Source organism: Chrysoperla carnea, chromosome 2 (genome assembly GCF_905475395.1).
Source record: "Chrysoperla carnea chromosome 2, inChrCarn1.1, whole genome shotgun sequence".
Taxonomy (NCBI): Eukaryota; Metazoa; Arthropoda; class Insecta; order Neuroptera; family Chrysopidae; genus Chrysoperla; species Chrysoperla carnea.
In genome coordinates this window covers 87,215,439-87,232,723 of record NC_058338.1, presented here as the reverse complement: position 1 = coordinate 87,232,723, position 17,285 = coordinate 87,215,439, and the positions used below count along the sequence as shown (strand labels likewise).

Below are 17,285 nucleotides of genomic sequence, written 5' to 3'. Positions count from 1 at the left end.
GAAATTTTTGTACCATTAGTTATAAAAAACAATTCAAAAATGATTGCTGATCTGATAAAACTGTTTCCCGCCTCGATACTGCTAATCCATTTCTAAATTTTAATGATTTTCTATTGCATATAATATGTTCATATTAATAATCCATATCAACCGTATTTTTCATATTATTTTCTGCTCAATTTTGTATCGTATACTGTTATTTTTCTAACAAAAAAAAAAAGAAAATTTTTACGAAATCGAATGATTTGCCGAAAATTTTACAAAAATTTTCAATACGATTTCTTTTACACTTTTCTTATAATAACGATTTCTCTTAAAATACCTAAGAGATAATTCAAAAATATTAACAAATGAAAATAAACAAGCCTAGATTTTTCGATGTAGGATGTAATTTTATCATTTACAGTTTTAAATATTTTTTTTTACAAATATGACATCAAAATTCAAAATAAAAAAAACGAAAGACATTATGATTTGATAAATCCCTTGTTTAAATGAACTGTATGGTGGTCTGTGTTGGCGGTGGTCTAGATTTTCTTTTAAAATAGGAGGATGTGCAGTGAATTTGATCTGAATACGATTTCTCTTCTCAATTTTTCAATAAAATATGTATATGTAATACATTTGTAAATGTACACATATACATGTAAAATGTCTAACTACTTCTATTTTTGTAACAAAACTTCATTAACCGATTATAACGCCCGCTCCTAGTCGGAACTGATTTTTGTTGTGATTCATTGTACCACTAAGGGCAAAAGTGAATGGTAAGGGTTGCAATCGTTTCTCAAATACCGCTCCAACTGTCCAATTAGAATCAACCATTCCTACAAATAAAATTAATAAATAAACTGTTATTACCAAATTCAATTTTTTTTTTCTTATTTTATTATGATGTTGTCAATCCTAGTAGCCCAGTTGGTTAAAGCGTAACCAATTCCGTTCGCGTTATGCCTAATAGTAGGTTCGATTCTTGCCGTCATAACAAAAATTAATTTAATTAATAGTTGTGATGGGCTGGTGTAGTGCATGGTATATGCATGAAGGAGGTAAACTCAGTCTCTCAAAATATTTGAGGAGCTGATAAATGAAATTATTAGCGGAAAAGGTGGTAAAACACATGTGGTGTGTCCTTCGTGGTCAGATTCCATGATTTACCTCTCATTTTGAAGTTTATCGTGCTCGCTAATAACGCCAAATAGCCTCACCGTTTAGAAATGTACCACTTAGGAATACAAACTGGAGAAATAATATTAAGATTTTATTTTATGATTTTTTTGTGTTTGAGATTCATCTTTTTATTTTGGAAAACCAGAAAACAATTTATTTTTTAATTTCTAAATTACACTTTTTTTCTCCTGAATGTTAATTTTTCTCCTGAATGTTAATCTATTTATTATTTATTGTAATATAATTGTATATTTTATTTGGATAATGGCTGTATAGCAAATTTGCTGAAGCCAATTATAATTAATAAAAAAAAAAAAGATTTTATTTTGTTCATTATGTAATTTGTATATAATATCTGTAATAAAATTGCCTATAAATGAAAAGAAAGTAAATTACCATTGACATTTTGTATCACTTATCAAGCTAGTAGATACATATTCGAAAAATATTTCTTAGAAAGTTGAAATATATGTTCATTGTTAATTTTTTTAATCTACCAATTACTTTTTCTGCTTTTGAATAATTATTACAAAAGCTTATCTGCATTAAATGTTCTACAACTAACAGGGCTTGTAGGGACATACGGCATTTTTGTAGTTAATAATCATGAGCATAATGTCAATAAATAATAAAAACTAAATTATTTCCGACTATTTAGGAATTTTTTTTTCGATTTTGGCCCGATTTTTAATATATATATAACATGGCATATTAATATTTATTAATAAAAACATTACCTCTAAATACGAGATCGGTTCGGGGTAAATCAACTTGATACGCTATAGTGGCCACAGATTCTTGTACTCTAAAATTTGTTTCCAATTCAACACCTAATTGCAGTTGATCCGATGCTTTTTGCCAATAACACATATGTAATCCAGCTTGACCTAAAGTACCAGACGCAACCCAATCCTTCTTTGAATATCGTGCTGCAGCACTTAATATAGCTATTTCACCAGTAGGGACTTGTGGTCCTCTTTGATACGCTAATTCAGCACCTAATGCCAAATTTTGTGAAACACTTTGTAAATAATGTAATACAACAACACCAGAATTTGTAAATACATTTGGATTTCCTAACGTTACGGTTGCTGTGTAATCATCGCCACGATAATCTAAAGAGTACTGACATGCTGTATATTTATTACTTTGAACCTAAAAAAAAAATCAATATTTTAGTATTAAAATTATCTTTAATTTATAATGCATATGAAATGAATATACAAAGGGTGGGTCATTTTAATCTATAATGATAAAAAAATAACTTTAAAAAACTAAAGTTGCTGGGAGAACATCATGTTCTGACATCAGATTAGACCTATTTCTTCGGGTTTCTTTAATAGTCAATTTAGATCCTAAATGGTAAGAGATGGAAGAACATTTTAAGTTAGAAAGTCTATCCTCATAAAAAACTAACGTTTTTCATCTAAACCATTGTTTCGGAAATCGTCAACTTTCGAAGGGCGACTTAAAAATATGTCATAATCGCATTTAATCGAAAACGCTAACTACGGAAAATTTCTTTAGCCAAAAGTTGTCAAGAGCATTAGTAATTCGACTGTCTTTAACCTACAATTATCGATAAACTTAAAGCAAATTTCTTTTGATTAAATGCAATAATGTCATTTTTTTAAGTCGCATTGTCTCCGAAAGCTATGAAGATCAACTTTTAGTTGATCCAACAAATGTTATTCAATCTCTTACACTTTAGAATTTAAATTGGCTATTAAAGCAATCCGAAGAACTAGGTCCAATCTGATATCAGAACATGATGTCCACATCAAAATATACAATTTTTATTTAAGTTATTTTTTGATTGGTTAACTACAAAACTTGCTATTAGCCATTATAGATTAAAATGATTCATCCTATATAAATGCTTCTTAATAAACTTTTAAATCGAAGCTTGGACTCATTCCATGATTTTTATTTCATTAGAATTTTGACTGAACTAAAATAGTGTGGCCAAAAGAATCAATAATCAAAATTCTCTGATAATTTCCGATTTTCCAGTATGAAACATTCATTATCTATAAATTTTTAGAAACTCAAAAAATTAAAAGTCAAAGTTTAACGTCATTGGAAGATAGAATTTTTGACCTAATAAACCCCATTTTAAATGGTCAAATGATGGTTTTTTTTTTGTATTAAAATTCCTTATTATTTATTTTCAACCAATTAAAAATTTTTGTGATTTAATCGCCAAACTTGCAGAAAAGAAATTTTTTTCTCGATTTTTTATTTTCTGGTAACGTCGGGGGTTTTTTAAGTAACGAAAATCAAGCTGATTTGACCTTTAAATACAATTTTTTTAAGAAATGGCCTGAAATTTATCTTCGTATAAGTTTTCTATACTTAGTTTTATAAACCCCCGGCGCAAAAATAGAGGAGTGTAATTTTGACCACTTATCTGTGACACTCTAGCTCTTAAACGAGAGAACCGATTTGGTGATTTATTGTTTGTTTGAAAGATAATTTGATTAGAGTGTTTTTAGTTATATTTCAAGAAAATCCGAGCTATAAAAATCGGATCCATTACACAAATGGTCGAGCACTTTCTATAATATCTTATATTTTAGATATTTAGGTGGATAAGTATCCATTAATCAAATCAACTGGATTTTTTCGTTTTTGACTCTTCTTTACTCTATGTATTACAAAAACAGCAACAAACATTTTTAATATGTTTCAAGAATTCACTTCTTTTCCGCATCTTAATTTTCAAAGTTGTATCATTTAAAGGATTTAAAAAAGAAGGAAATGATTTGTTTTTGCCCATGAACAAATTCAAGATTTTATTTACAGTCGCGTTAACAAAAAGACGGTTTGGCATGCAGAAATCCTGTTAAATCAAGGACTAACATATGCACTTTTTTAAATACAAAGATTATAATTATTGAAACTAATCGAATTATATTTTATGCTATTATGTAATCATTGATGACAGAAAACATAACCAAAACCGTGATAGAAATATTATTACTCAAATGGATTTTCGTTTGATTTAACATGAATACATATATATAGTCAATTTCGTATTAGTTTCAAGAAACCGCTTAGTTTACGAATTAATGAATTAACTAAATACTTTCGTTTCGATTTACAGAAAACTTATCAAATATCCAACCCCAAACAGTAAAATACCAAAACTATTTAAAACTTACTTGAGCAGCAAATTTACACCTTACACGATTTCCAAACTGGTGTATAATGTTGGCATTTAGATTTCCTGAAGGATCAATATCTCCTAACAAAACTGGAAACGCTTCTGTTGGCGATAACTGTTTTGTACCAACATAAGTAGCCCCAAATCGATACCCACTGGGCATGATACTACTCATATTTATTGTGTGTGAAACTTGGAAATGACTACTTAAACCTTTATTTATCATTAACTTAGCCCCATCAAAACATGTTGGAAATACGTCTAAAAAAGGTTTAAACACATTATGACAAAAATAATTGCAAGTTGTTTATCTTTCAAACCTTTGCATTTTTTATGTAAGTCTTCCATCGTCCCAGGATTATCCAAAGTTACTGCATGACCCGGAGCCTTGATTACAAAATCTTTTTGTGCTGCACTTACGTTTCCCATTATGTTTGATTTATATTACACACTACAAAAAGGTCAATGAAAACAGGCACAAAATACTACGAACAAATTGGATTAGAACACAATAATAAATTTTTTAAAAGATAGACCACATTATCTAATTCCTAAATGGACAGTTTGCACGTTGGAGAAGGAATTCAATACACTTGTGATTTTATGTTTTTTACTTTTATCGACTCACCAGAGGGACATACTATAAAATATGTTAAAAGTGACGCGGGTTATTTAAAATAATCTCAACGTGTTTCGTTGATTAACAATTTTACTGTTTCAAAAAATAAATAAATGAAATAAAAAGCATTTTTACCTTTATCGTAAAATATGACGTAACATCGGAATATCAAAAAAAATTTTAAAATGTTGCTACCCTTTTGAAATATAAACAGATTTATGATGACATTTCATTAAAAAATTTATTTTTGAAAATATTTTTTATTCAAATAATTATTTTCCGTATTCTTGTTTGTAAAATCACTGCCAGTGGTTGGATTTGAATTGAAAATGAATGGAATTTTGATAAATGTAATTTCTAAATACAATAATAATTTTAAAATGTGGATTAAGAAATAACAAATTCATTCGTTTTTCAATTTGGGAAGTTGTTATTTGTAAACGCTAAGAACATAGCTTGTTCGATTGTTTATTCAAATCTCAGGACAAAGATTGCTTTTTGTAATCATAATTATTGAATGAATAATGCATTTCAATGAGTTTTTCTATTATTTTATAAATTTTAATTGTTTAGCCATTTATTTAAATGTAATAAATTATTTTATTATAATATTTCTTTCAAATAAATTCTACTTTTTGTGTAGAATATGACAATAGATTGAATATCATAAGAGGATGAAAAAAGCTATTGAATATAAGCAGAAAATATTTACTGATATAGTCTCTGATATAAGGTTCTATAAATTCATAAATTTTATTGGCCTTACTAATTTATTATAGCGTTATTCTAATCGAATTTGATTTCGTATCTACTTTGATTTGGTAATGGCAATAATGATTATTACCAGGGTAGCCAGATATTTTTTTTTCCGAAGTAGCCAACTTACGGCGCGCTAGTAGCCAAGCACGCAATTTAAATTTCTAGTATGACTGCATATTTTAGTATCATAAATAGTTAATGCAGAGCTGTCAAGTGGAGGGAAAAGAAAAAAAATACCTTTTACTGAAATGAATAAAGTTTTTTAATATAGAGAACCTACTTATTAAATATTCAAAGAAACAATCTATAAAAATAGCCACTTTGGCTATCAGTAGCCAAACGATAAAATTATGTCGCCTACTTAGCTATTTAGGGGCCACAATGGTGAGAAATCGCCACATCTGACAACCCTGGTTAATACTATAATACTTTGAATTGGGGATTCATATTATTATTATTTTTTTAATTATGCTGTATTTGCAACAACTTGGTCATTTATACAGTAATTATACATAAGTAGATTTATATTTAAATATGTTTTTTGGCCCAATTACCTACAGTTAATTGTTTAGTTTTAACTGAGCTAATTTGAACCAGCCTTTTTTGACGACCTCTCCGACCTGAAGTCCGTTAGCGTCAAAGCAGTCCTATTGTGCTTAAACAGCTCCAAATGGTAGATGGAGAAGTGGTCGGGGATGGGCCAATCTTTTTTCAGTATCACAACGGATCGATCCTATGGTGTCCCACCTAAGTGTGTTCCACCCCAGGACAGCCACTCTAACCTAACCTAACCTAACTGAGCTTTATTGGAAGCTTTACCAATTACACTATGCGGAGCTTTCTGGTATCTATATTTTATTTTTCATAGCAGTCTTGAAAAACATTACTGAATAAAGTAACACTAATAAATTGCAATCTACGAAGCGCGATCAACTGAATTCCGCTGGAATGTTTAGGTAATCATTTTCACAATACTTACCTACTTGCAATGTACCTATATTTACTATTTTGATCGTTGGCTCGACAACCGTTGGCTCTTTTGAGAAAGTGAAGGTTTGAAAATCTAAAAAATGTATGATTCAAAAACTGATTCAGAAAATTTTTGGTAAGAGACAATTTAAATTTTTTATGAGTCGGAGCAAGTGAAAAAAAAAAATGGAAACACTCAACAATGAAACAAACTAAAAATTAAGAGCAAAAAAGTACAAAATAATTAATTAAAAATAATTATTTTGTACCTTTTTGTTTAATAAACCTAGAAAAGGTTTATTTATGCAAATCGCCTTGATTCCCTTTAAAAAAATTGAGAAAATCATAACAAAAATTTTTGTTTCAAAAATTGATCAATTATGATGACTCATTTTACGATGGGGTGAGTAATTTATGAGATATCTCCTAAAATCTTGTTCGAAAATATTTCGTTTCAGAGCGAGTTGGGTGATAATATAACATATAACATAATCAGATAAAAGGGATCTAAGTACATGTTTACGCCAAAATATTACTAATTTAGGTAACTAAGCATGTGTTTACGCTAAAATACTGTTGAAATTATGAAATTTATAAGTCAAATTTCTGATTTGCCGCGGGATTTTAACGTTTAAAAGTCAGCGCCACTAATAAAAAAAACTAATCCAGTTAGACTTCGCTGATTTGTTCATTGAATGAAAAGACAAAAGATGTATCATACTTACTTGTACTTATATATGTAATTTTTTCTGTTAAATTATAACAAAATTGTGTCCATTTTCTCCAAAACTATAAAAGATAAGAAGATAGGTATGTGACAAGAAATAAAATTGTAATTATTTTTATATAGTATATAATTTAAACAAGAATTACATTTTACAAATGTATAGTTTTTATTTTACAATATTACAAATACAACATTAAAGTTTAGTAAAACTTAAAACTAATGACTAGAATACTGATAAAAGTAAGTCTTTTGTGATCTCTTGAATTTTTCAAATATTAATTTTTTTTATAGATTTTTCTTTTTTTTATATCATTTTTAAATACATTGCATATAAAAAGAATATTATTAGTATATAGACAATTAAAAAATACAAACTGACCTATCAAAAATTTGTATCAGGAATGTAAGTGTGTATGTTAAAAAATTTGTAAATGTCGTCAAAAAAGTGCAATATTATTTTGTTGGAGACAGAAATATGTATAAACATTTTTTTTATCAAATAAGTACCAATTTTAAAAGGAGGTGATAGATGATTTAGATTTATTTATTTATTTTTTGGTAGTAGTAGATTTATTTATTATTTTTAATTTTTAGGCCCAAACAAGTCAAACTTCACAATATTGGTTGTGGTAAGGCTTCCCACATAATTTTCATTTAAATACAGTTACCAAAAAAAAAAAAAATATATCGCATTTTCGGAAAAATCGGTATCTAAATAAATATATACGAGGCATACATACTTATGTTTGTTTTCCGCCCTCTAGTGGTGGAAATTATAAAAAAAAAAACTATATGCATATCGATTGAATTTTGAACAAGAGTTTTTCCCTAAAATGCATAGTTTTTGAATAAATTCTAAAAAAACTGCGGAAAAACTATTAAATTTCATCTAATTTGATGGGAGAATTAGATCTTAATAAAAATTATAACAAATATTTCTTTTTTTGAATTTGTTTAAAAAATGAATTTTTTTGTAAGTATGTAATAACTTTAAAAATTAACACTTATAATAATAATATTTAAAATATTTTTTTATTCATATTTCTATCCAAAAAGACCAAATAGATGAATATATTAAAAAAAGTAGGATGAATAAAATTGGCAAGCAAATATAAAACCCAAAATACTTATCTCAAAATAAATATCACTTTAAAAATAATAAATTTTCATTTTCAAAATTGATTTTAAAAAACATACAAGTGTAATTGGAAATGTGTTGTGCATTTTAATAATGAATACGTTCGTTTATTAAAGGCATCAAGATCTATTAACACGGGTTGACATTTTATACCATGTATTCAACAACATGTTGGTGAAGTCACATCGCAGTAGCATCTTGATGTCATTAATTAACGTACGTAGCGTAAATACTTAAAATGGAATTACAAAAGAAAATAAACGAATGTCATTTATTAGCTTGTGGCACTATAATTATGTCAAGGTATGGCAAATATTTATTTTTTATTGTGAAGATAATAAACACAGTACAATCAAAATTTGATCACTTAGCAAAGGAAAATTAAATATTAAGCTGAAAGTAATTTTGTGGCGACGTAAATGAGTAAATTTAGGTATTACGGTGCTCGCTGGACTACCTTTCGTAGAGGGTGTAAAAACGCGCATATATGAAATATGATACACTTGCGATGCCATCCATGTGTAGTCTATCTTAGGAACCAATCGATTGATTTCATTTTATTTATCATGATTGCCCTTTCGAATGAGGTATAACAAGGTAGGGGGTGCCATTAGAAATTTCAAAGTTTGGGTTGCTAGGAGTGAAGGAATGAAACCTAAAATTATCTAGGTACCATTCTTAACTCCCCCCTCGATATCTAAATCGACGTGCTTTTACTCAAAACAATAACCACATCAAGAGTTATTAAGGGTGGATAAAAGTCAAGAATTATTAAGGGTGGATACTTTTGTATTGAACACACTATATGTAACTAAACAAGTTAAGGTTGCTGTGAGTCTAGATAGAATGTAATTTACCGTATCGTTTACGAAAAAGCAATAAACAAAGATTACTTTTAGACGAATATTAAGTCTAATCCAGAAATGAATTGTACAAGCAACAACGTAGTACAATTCACTTCTGTCCTGTGACCAGATGCTCACTGCTGTGATGTGTGCTCAGACGAGCAATGAATGAGAGTCTTTTTTTTTTCTTTCTAAGTTACCGCGTACTCTCTTACTCCGAAAGAAATACCTTAATCTAATTTTCAAAAATGATTGTACTGTATTTGTATGTGTTAAAAACATAACTTAAAATTATATTTAAAATTGGTCGCATTTTTTTTTATGTTCATGAAATATACAAAAAATTTGGTCAATATACATACAGTAATTATTTTAACATAAAATTAATTTTTACAAAAATTTAAGATTGTATCATGTTGTTTTTAAATATTGCAATATTATTTAATTTATCAAATTGTATGAAAATTTACATAGTTAATTTCTTTTGGAGTGCACATTGTTTTTCTGATTTGGAAAAATCTGTTTATGAGACGACTTAAAATTTAAATTAATTAAAAAATTGATAAATGTATCTCGTTCCTTGAAATTTTTTAGAATGTGTATTATTTCTAGTCTCAGAAAAAATATCGTACACAAAAATATCTGTTTTAAAGTTTATAATAAAAAATTTACAATAACATAAAATAATTTATACTTTTTTAGTGAGTATCATTTCACAAATAAATAAAATTTCGAAATAATACAGTCAAGTTTCATAACAATTTCTATTGACATTATTTTGAAAAATCTCTTTCCAATTTTTTCCTCGTGTAGTTATTTTAAAAATAAAATACCGGTTTATTCATGATTTAGAGTACCAAAAAAAGGGCTCACAAATCAAGATTTAAAAAAAAAAAAAAACGGAGAAAACCTTACGCAAACAACGTTTACTATTCAGTAAATAACATTTTCGTCGGCGTAAGTAAATGAATTCAATATCGTTTTGATTCCTTTAAAAATAATAATTATTACAAAATTTTCTTACGAATTTGTCCGGCACTTGCAAGTTCGATGTCTGAATTTGGCGGTGCAGATTGAATCTCACAACCGTCGCGTATAATCATAGTATAAATGAAGTTGCGTAGAACCAATACGCATGATCGTGAGATACAATTAGCGCCACCAAATTCAGATAAACGAATTTACAAGTGCCAGACAATATAGACCCATCGAATGCATTGCCCGCGATCCAGAGTTAACTCTCCTTCTTTTCTTGTCTTCTTGGTTGAATCACATTCACGTAAGAATTACTTTCCTTTACATACATATTACGTACAATTTACTGAAAAGTGTTCATTGGAAAGATTGGTTTCAATTTTCGTTGGATATGATGTTCTCCAGTGAATTCCAAATATTTTTAGTTTAATTAGACGAAGTTTAAACGCAAAGTTCTTATGGTAAATAAAAAATATTTTGACTTGACTGTAATATAAAAAAAAATACATAAACAAATACAGTAAAAGATATTACAAAAATCGGCTAATAAAAGAAAATGAAATAAATTTTGGTAAACAATTTTGTATAAAACGTGGTGGAATGTGTTTTTTAGATGTCTTAAGTGTGTGTAATAAATTGTTAGTTAAATGAAATTGTTCATGTAAAATTTGACTTAAAAAAATCAATAAATAGGAAACTTGTGCTACGTATATGTTATACATGTATTAGAGTTTTTCGATTATTTGACAAATAGTCAGCCATAAAAAACACTAATCTTATACATATATAACATATACGCAATACAAGTTGCCTATTTAATAATTAAACTTTTACATGGAACGTTTCATTTATCGTACAATTTATTGTTTATTAACAAAAAAACATTTGGGCAACTACTTACTCATGATTTACGAATGATATTTGACACCTATGAAACACATTCCATCAGGTTTTAGCAAAAAGTTATTTCATTTTCCTTAGTCTGTTACACCTTTGACTGTACTATAAAATACATAATTTAAAAATTACACGAGTTCATAATAAATTATACAAAAACAACAATAATTTTTTTTTTTGCATTGATAAGAATGCAAAATTTTTTTAAGTACTGTGTTGAATATTACAAATTTACTTTCTTTAAGGAGAATCGATTCTTGTTGCTATATTCATTTTTGATTTAATATGTAGGTACTTATATAATATAATATAATTTTATATAATCAGTCATACATTACAATATCTAATTATATATTATATATTACTCTATTCATATAAATTTTTTTTAAACAAGCTGTGCTATATTTGATTTTTTTTATGTATAAAAAAATTATATACAGGGTGTTCAACGTGAGTAAAGTTTACAAAAAATAAATAATTCTTAAATTAATAAAATTAAAAAATTTTTTTAAATCAAAATTATCGATATAGTAATAGCGACATTCACATAAAACACCCTATATATTTAAGAGCCAGTAGTCGTCGAATCGTTTATTAGGAATTGCCATATTAGAAAGCCATCAATCACAATTTTGAATCTTCATTCCATTTGCGATAAGTCTAAAGATTTAACCTCATGATGACGCTTGAGGCTGGCTTTGAGCGTCAAATTAGAATTCCAATAGCTGATAAAAATGAGAGTTATGCGTCAAGTGTCAGCGCTAAAATTGTAAAAATGACCGACAAAAATTTTTTAAAGCAAAAATACTATGAGAAAATACGGTATTTTCGTTAATTAAAGAAAAACTGTTAATTTTTCACCAGCTCCGACAACGGATTCCTAATCTATGTAAAAAATACTTAAATTTGGTTTTCTGGTGTTCTAGGAGCATTTTTAAGAAGGATCACAAAAGTGCTAATTTACCGTAATGATAAATAAACAATTATATCCAAAATGGCTGGTGAATATGGCTATCAATATTGGATTTATCAATGCTAAAAAATAATTCGTAAGAAAATTGTATGCAATATTTTAAATTGTTATGCGATAGTTTAATATAAATGTAGTTAGCTAGTTCTGTGAAAATCAATTCTGAGATGTGACGCTGCTAAGTTTTTGTTCCAGATTAAGTAAGCCTATATGAAACCTGAAATATCATGACTCGGTAGACTATTGACTCTTAAAGCTATATTTTGTATGTAAAATACGAAATTATTACCATACTTTTTCATAAAATATTTGGTATTAACTTTCGTATTTATACAGGTCGTATGCATTTTAGTTGGTAATTAGCCTTTTTTCCTCTGAAGACTTTGGGAGGATACAAATTCATTTTATGAATTTATGATCTAAATGTCAATCAAAGATTAAATATATTGATTTCGTTAATTGAATGTATTTTATAATTTATTTAATAATTTAAATACAAATATTGCAAATTATACTTTTGAATGTATTAACTTTTAATTTGTTGCTAGATTTACATACCACATAAAATGAATTTGTACACCCCCAAAGTCTACAAAGGAAAAAGGCTAATTTAAATTAATTAAAAAATTTTGATGTTTTTAAAATATAAAAAAATATAAGGTTTGTAAACATATAAATTCTTTGGTTTAAAAAAAATTATTTAATAAATAAGCAACTATAAAATGCACACTGACCTGTTTTTTACATAATTTTTGAAAGAAGGCAGGAATTCAGTTATAAAAAGATATATTTTATCGCTAGATGAAAAATAAGTTTAATTTATCAAGTAATTTTCAAAATAACGAATTCTTTCATAGTTGTTTCGTTAGAAAAAGTTGTATAATTCTTTCTCACTGGAAGTTTTGGCGCCCTTTTTTAAGATCTTATTTAAAATTTTTGGTTCTTGTTTTAAATAAATTTAAAACGTCTCATTAAATTTTTGGAAATAAATGATGAAAATTAAAAAATAAATTAAACTTAATTTTAAATTTGTTTTAAAAAACGAAGCCTACAAAAAGCTTTATAGAAATATTAAATTTTTCTTAAAAATTTAGGCATTAAATTAAATGAATTTTTCTTGTTTTCATTTGAACGATATCGTTTGTTTAAATCGTTTTCGAATTCAGTTTAATCAAATAAATGAATTTTCAATGTGCAAATTTAAAACAAAAAATTAATTCTTTCTAGTAAAAATATAGTTATACAAAATTATGATGTATTATTTGTTTCTGATTTAAGACTTTTATACCGTTCACGTTCTTGATTATTTTCGGGTGGTTCACATTCAAAACTTGCCAATGCTAACGAATTTTCACTTAATATTGCACTGGTTTGTAATAATGTTATTACCCTTGCGTTCTTCTCAAATGGACATGTTACTTGTTTCCATGCCATAAATTCTGTTACTTGTTTTGCTAATTGCCAAAATTTCTCAAAGTTTATATGGCCATTTGGTAACCTAGAAAATAAAAATAATTATTTATACGGAAAATGAAATTGAAAAAAGTATGTTGTTACTTAAAACATTCGAATAAAATAGCCTCGTACTGTGCGTGTACTATGCTATCTTTTCTACCTCGAGGATATTTTGACACACTGTAGGTACCTAGTATTTAAGTAACCATGAGCTAAGAAAAAATAAACACTTGTCAGTCGTAACTTACGCAGGTTGCACTTGTATATCTGCCTCTCTTCTCCAGAGAGAAATAGTAGATTACACTAAAAGGGCAGAAAATTTGAGATTCCTGCACTGCGCGATAGGATCATGGCATCATTTCGCGCAGTTCAGAGTTCTCAAATGATGTATACTATGTTGCTTTGTTTTCGACCAAAAGTACTTACTTGCTAGTACTGTTGGGAGGCCGAAAGTCCCACATTTATGCTTTGGTACCGAAAGTACGTACTTTCGGCGTGGTGTATAAAGAAAAAAAGTTTTTTGATGCATAGTGCAAAAACTTCCGTCCGATAACCGTTGTTATTTTGGCCGTGGTTAAATGTGGTTTCGCGAAAGAAGGGTCTTGCCCTCGTTTTATACGTTTTTTGTCGAAAAAAATGCAAAACTACCTTTTTTTCCCGGGGGAGAGAATGCAATAGTTCGATGCATAGTGCAAAGTACGCAATTAGGTTGCAACTGCTAATCGCTTGTTGTTTTGGTCATGATTGAATATGGATATGGATAATCCTTTGTAAACGAAGGATTTTGCCCTTGTTTTATACGTTTGAGAAAAGTTTTTTTTTTAACTTACTTGTTTGAACATCCTTCATTCAAAAAATATAAATCTTTTACAAGTAAACTAAAGAATGGTATCACAATCCTTTGTCTTTCATCACGGGCTCCAGCCGATCTCCACATAGCTGCTTTTAATGTTGAACGATAACTTGAGAAATTACTACTAGGGTCCATTTGATGTTCTAATATTGAAAATTTACCAGACTGGATTTTACTCCACTAAAAAAAGTACATAAAAATTAATTTGATGTTTCTCTAAACGATCTAACAGTATTTAACTAGTTTTATGGTAAAATATATTGTGTTTATTATATTTATATACAGGGTGGACAATTCTAATAGCTCGATTTGTAGATAACCAATCAAAAAATAACTTAGATAAAAGTTGTGAAATGATTAAATTTACTATTATGGTGAGTTTAATAGTTAATTTAAATACTTACAGTCTTTTTTAATCGTGAAATCGGTGACATATTTAAACCAGCAATAATCGCCATTAATGAATTGAAATTGCCAATATTAAAACATTCTTTTGCTGTTTCAATCCAATATTCTACTACTTTGACACGTAATTTTTTCTTTGGGTACTGAAAACATAAAAAAAAATTACATCAATTTTGCGCATATTGGCTACGGAATATCGCAGAATCGCGGTTTCCGAACAATCTCTATTAAGGTTTTGGAAGCCTACATTCCATGAAATATTCACCTGACATTTTTATTCATTGTTAAGACATGTCTATTCCATTTTAACTCCCGAACCAAAAAAGAGATGTTAAGTTTGAAATAGTATATTACACATTTAGGGAGCATAAGTAAAGAATGCCTCAGATCTCATGTTCATTGTAATCCGAGGCGAAGAAAAGTGTGACAAATATGAGATTGAGACATTCTATACCTGCTTCCATGGTGTGTATACTATTTTTCTGCTCGACGAGGGCGGAAAGCGGCAACTTCGTTTAGCACAGCGAGACGAAAGTTGGCTTTTTCCGCCCGGAGGAGAAAATCAAATTTAGCATTGCTCAGTTTTATGGATTTTGTGTGTTACGTTTTGTTTTTTGTTACTAACGGTACTTGGTACGAAATCCTAAATTTTGGATTTCCCTGTAACCAATAAATTATTTTCCCTCCTTCTCTTATTCTCGAAAGTAAAAGAATATAAACTATGGAGACAAACTTACCTTTGAAACTTCGGTGGCAACAAAATAACTTAAACGATTAAACCATTGTACATATGACTCCAAATTTCGTGTTTTCTTCATATCCTTAAACGAAGTCTCTAAATGTGGATTTTCTTTAGCAAATGCTTGTACAAATTCTTCTGGACCAATATACGATAATCGTTCCAATTCAATATGTGTTAATTGTTGTGCTAATGTTGCTGCACTCGGACATATTTCTGTAATATCAGCATTTGGATCTAATTCTTGTTCCGAAGTACTTAATTTTTGTAAGAATTCTTCATAATTTTCTAAAGTTGTTAATCGTTGCAATAAATTTTGTAATAAACTTGATACATTTGAACGTAATGAATTATTTAAATGTACACATTTTTGGGTAATGTTAAATACGTGTTGCATAACACGTTCATCTCTAAAATCGTATGGAAATGTTTCTGTCCATTCTGTTAATAATTGTATTAAATATGTTGTGAATTGTAATGAATTTGCATCAGTATGTCCTTCGGTAAATGATGGCGGTGGTCCTAAAACAACAGGTTTAAGCAATTTAATTATAGTTCTTTTTCGTCTAAGAACAACTTTTTCCTTTAAGAAAAATTCTATAGTCGAGTCTTCTTTTTCAGGGGTATGGAAAAAAGAGACTCTTATTTAAATATTCAAGACAATGGAGTAAAAAATGCAAAATCTATTTTATCCAACTGTTGAAAAATCAAGACGTCCGGTCTCCGACACCGTAAAAATTAAAAATTTTTAATGTGCTGAACGACGGACTCCTCTTTGCTGCATGTCGAACAAAATGGTTTTAGCGTTTTTTAATCAATTATTTTCTTAGTTAAATATCGTTTCCAATTTCAGTTTGCCGTGCAGTTAAGAATTATTTAGGTGGTCAAATTTTTCGTAAAGGAAATCTACTCGAAAATATTTCTACCTAAATAAAACTGCTCTTAAATATTTTTACTTCAATATATTTCTACTTTAAAAAATCTTCTTAAATTTTTCTGCTCCAAATAAATACTTTCTACAAAATCGGTTCAGTCTGGAGAAGGCTCTAAGGAAAAAGGTAATTTAATGGAGAGTGATCTTAGATACGTTTCAAGTGCTAATTTAGGGTCCCTTACCCGAAGAATACATTGGGGTTTTTTTAAATTTTGTAAACTTAACTTGTTATCTATAATGTAGGTACTATTAAACTGTTTCAATATACATTATACGATGAGTTTAAAATTCTGCTAATATGGTTATTTCTCTTCAACCAAAATACTTTAAATATAGTTGCTTCTGTTCAACAATAAAATTTTAAGACATTTTTTTTGCATTAGGTACTATATCTCAACAATGAAACGATTAATAATTTTTTGTTTTTTTTTTACTCAGAACAAATAAACCAATGTTCAGTTAGTTTTTTGAAAATTTCTGATTGTTAGTTTTTTCTAGAATTAAAAAACTTGTTAAAAACACCACCTCTTCTACGCTCTCCGTGTTAATTCGAACTTGAATTATGCTTATCTCGAGTCAGAGACGGTCAATCGACATCAACTTTTGACGGTAATTGTGTTATAATATCCTTAATTAGTATTAAAAAATTCTTAAAATTATAAAT

At 28.2% G+C, this 17,285-nt stretch overlaps 2 protein-coding genes across 2 annotated transcripts in view; both read right to left on the bottom strand.

Annotated features, from left to right (window-relative positions):
• Nucleotides 1-434: 434 nt before the first annotated feature.
• Nucleotides 435-4,934, bottom strand: LOC123293310 (mitochondrial import receptor subunit TOM40 homolog 1). The gene is made up of 4 exons (XM_044874085.1): nt 4,657-4,934; nt 4,335-4,597; nt 1,908-2,325; nt 435-827 (listed from the first exon to the last, which is right to left on the bottom strand). The coding sequence occupies exons 1-4, from the start codon at nt 4,763-4,765 to the stop codon at nt 688-690; spliced, it is 930 nt and encodes a 309-aa protein (XP_044730020.1). The 5' UTR covers nt 4,766-4,934; the 3' UTR covers nt 435-687.
• Nucleotides 4,935-12,768: 7,834 nt separating this feature from the next.
• The window catches only part of LOC123293010 (ras-GEF domain-containing family member 1B-like), a 147,360-nt gene continuing 142,843 nt past the window's right edge, over nt 12,769-17,285 (bottom strand). Inside the window, exons 6-10 of the mRNA XM_044873725.1 lie at nt 15,686-16,209; nt 14,948-15,091; nt 14,521-14,723; nt 13,501-13,733; nt 12,769-12,824 (exon numbers count right to left, since the gene is read on the bottom strand). Of these exons, the coding sequence (XP_044729660.1) occupies nt 12,769-12,824; nt 13,501-13,733; nt 14,521-14,723; nt 14,948-15,091; nt 15,686-16,209 (1,160 nt within the window). The remainder of the gene's footprint in view (nt 12,825-13,500; nt 13,734-14,520; nt 14,724-14,947; nt 15,092-15,685; nt 16,210-17,285) is intronic.